General features: G+C 49.7%; 1 protein-coding gene across 1 annotated transcript; it reads right to left on the minus strand.

Annotated features, from left to right (window-relative positions):
* Positions 1-219: 219 nt before the first annotated feature.
* On the minus strand, positions 220-1,559 carry LOC115686099 (uncharacterized protein At4g00950-like). The gene is made up of 2 exons (XM_030611286.2): positions 762-1,559; positions 220-452 (listed from the first exon to the last, which is right to left on the minus strand). Exons 1-2 carry the CDS (start codon positions 1,377-1,379, stop codon positions 375-377), a joined length of 696 nt encoding a protein of 231 aa, XP_030467146.2. The 5' UTR covers positions 1,380-1,559; the 3' UTR covers positions 220-374.
* Positions 1,560-1,781: the final 222 nt, after the last annotated feature.

Consider the following 1,781-nt stretch of genomic DNA (forward strand, 5'->3'; position numbering starts at 1 on the left):
CTCCATCTTGCGGTCAAATGATTTCTCGTCCACTTATCATCAGATCGCAACGAGCTTGTGATCGCAGCTCCACAAAATGAATGGTTCGGTCAAAGATTACTTAATCACACCTAGATCCCTAGATGTATCCGAAGATGAAAGTAGAAACCTAGAAGCCGCGGTATTGCAGAAAGTCGCACCTAGACTCGCCCCAATGTTCTTGCTGATATAAGGCCCTAGTTTATTACCATTGATCATCCGATTTATATGATATTCTTCGCGTACAAGATTTATAAGAATTTTCAAGGAAATTAATCTATAGGACTAATCAAACCATACCAGAATTAAGTACGGTCGAGCGAGATTAAAATACATCCTCAATCAGTAAGTAAGAGCTAATGACCCTTTGTGTGTGGCTTATCTTGCCTGCGTCGCCATGGGACCACCTGCTTAAATCCTCCATAAATGCTTTCCTGCAGTTACGTTGATGTGATATGTCAATACAAATCGACCTCCCATAGAACATTTCTACTGCTTTTTAACATCAGCCTCTCAGAATATTAAAATGCAAACGTGCCCTACAATCAAGAAGGGAAAAGGAATAGTCAACAGTATCTGCTGAGGAGTTTTGAGCATGATATTGCGATCTAAAAATTTGACAAAACAGAGATCACTCGCCATATCGTTTGAACATAAGGAGTGTAGATGACATGATGCTGAAAATCCAGAAGAAAAATTGCAAGAAAAACGAAACGAAGACGGAGAATAGTGGATGGTCGTACCCACAAATGCGACTTGGCATGAGAGAGACTGAAGAAGCTCTTCCTCCTGCTCACTCTCGTGATCTTCACCTTTGTGACGCTCTCTTCACCAACACCGCCATCATCGTAGAGCACCGAGAGCGAAATCCCGGGACTGCCCTCCACGACCCCGCTAACCCTCTCCTTGCCGGGGAACCCCCACCGCATCGACCCGAACGTTACCCTCTCTCTGATGTCCCTCCTGCTGCGGCTCTCGGGGCTCCGGAACGACCCGCCCAGCGTCCTGAACGACGGCGCCCGGCCAGGGTAGTAAGGCCCGTCGTGCACGGCGGCGCCGCTGAGGAGCCTCGGGGGGAGGTCTAGGCACCCGGCGGCTGCGGCGGGCTTGGGCTCGGCGGCGTGGCGACAGTGCCTGGGCTTGCCCGGCGCCTCCTCCCACTTGAACGGCACGGAGGCCGCCTTCGAGTGGAGCGGCGGCGTCAGCATCCCCGGCGGCTCCAGCGGCTTCCGCGGGAGCGAGAATAGGGAGAGCTGGGGCGGGGTAGGGTTGTTTACAGCGTCAACAGCACCATCACCACCACCACCATCACTTGGGTCCTGGTCTTGCTTATCAGTCAGCCCTTCTAGTGAATTCGCCATTTGTAGTTCTTCAACTCTCTCTCTCTCTCTAATCTATCTCGTGTCTTGAGGTCCCATGCAATAATTCAAGTATGGTGTGAAGATTCGTGAGGGAATAGCTTTTACCTTCTTGGGTAGGTTTTATAGATGGAGAAAGAGAGAGATGGAGACTGGTAGTGCATGACTTTTCTAGAGAGAGATAGACAGAGACAGAGACAGAGATAGCTGATAATACACGTGAATGTGAATTGAAATAGGGGCTTATAACGCTCCACCAGGCGCTTCTTCTTCACAAGGAGATGGACGGTGTGTCTACATACCGTATGCATTCTAACCGTGTCGTACGGGGACAAAACCTATACGAAAATTAGGGCAGACATGTAGGTCGAGAATCGAACGATTACCCGGGTCTTAGCAACCGAG

This window comes from Syzygium oleosum, unplaced genomic scaffold (genome assembly GCF_021117445.2).
Source record: "Syzygium oleosum isolate NSW1041296 unplaced genomic scaffold, Sole_v2.1 Sole_v2.31, whole genome shotgun sequence".
In the NCBI taxonomy this organism is placed as follows: Eukaryota; Viridiplantae; Streptophyta; class Magnoliopsida; order Myrtales; family Myrtaceae; genus Syzygium; species Syzygium oleosum.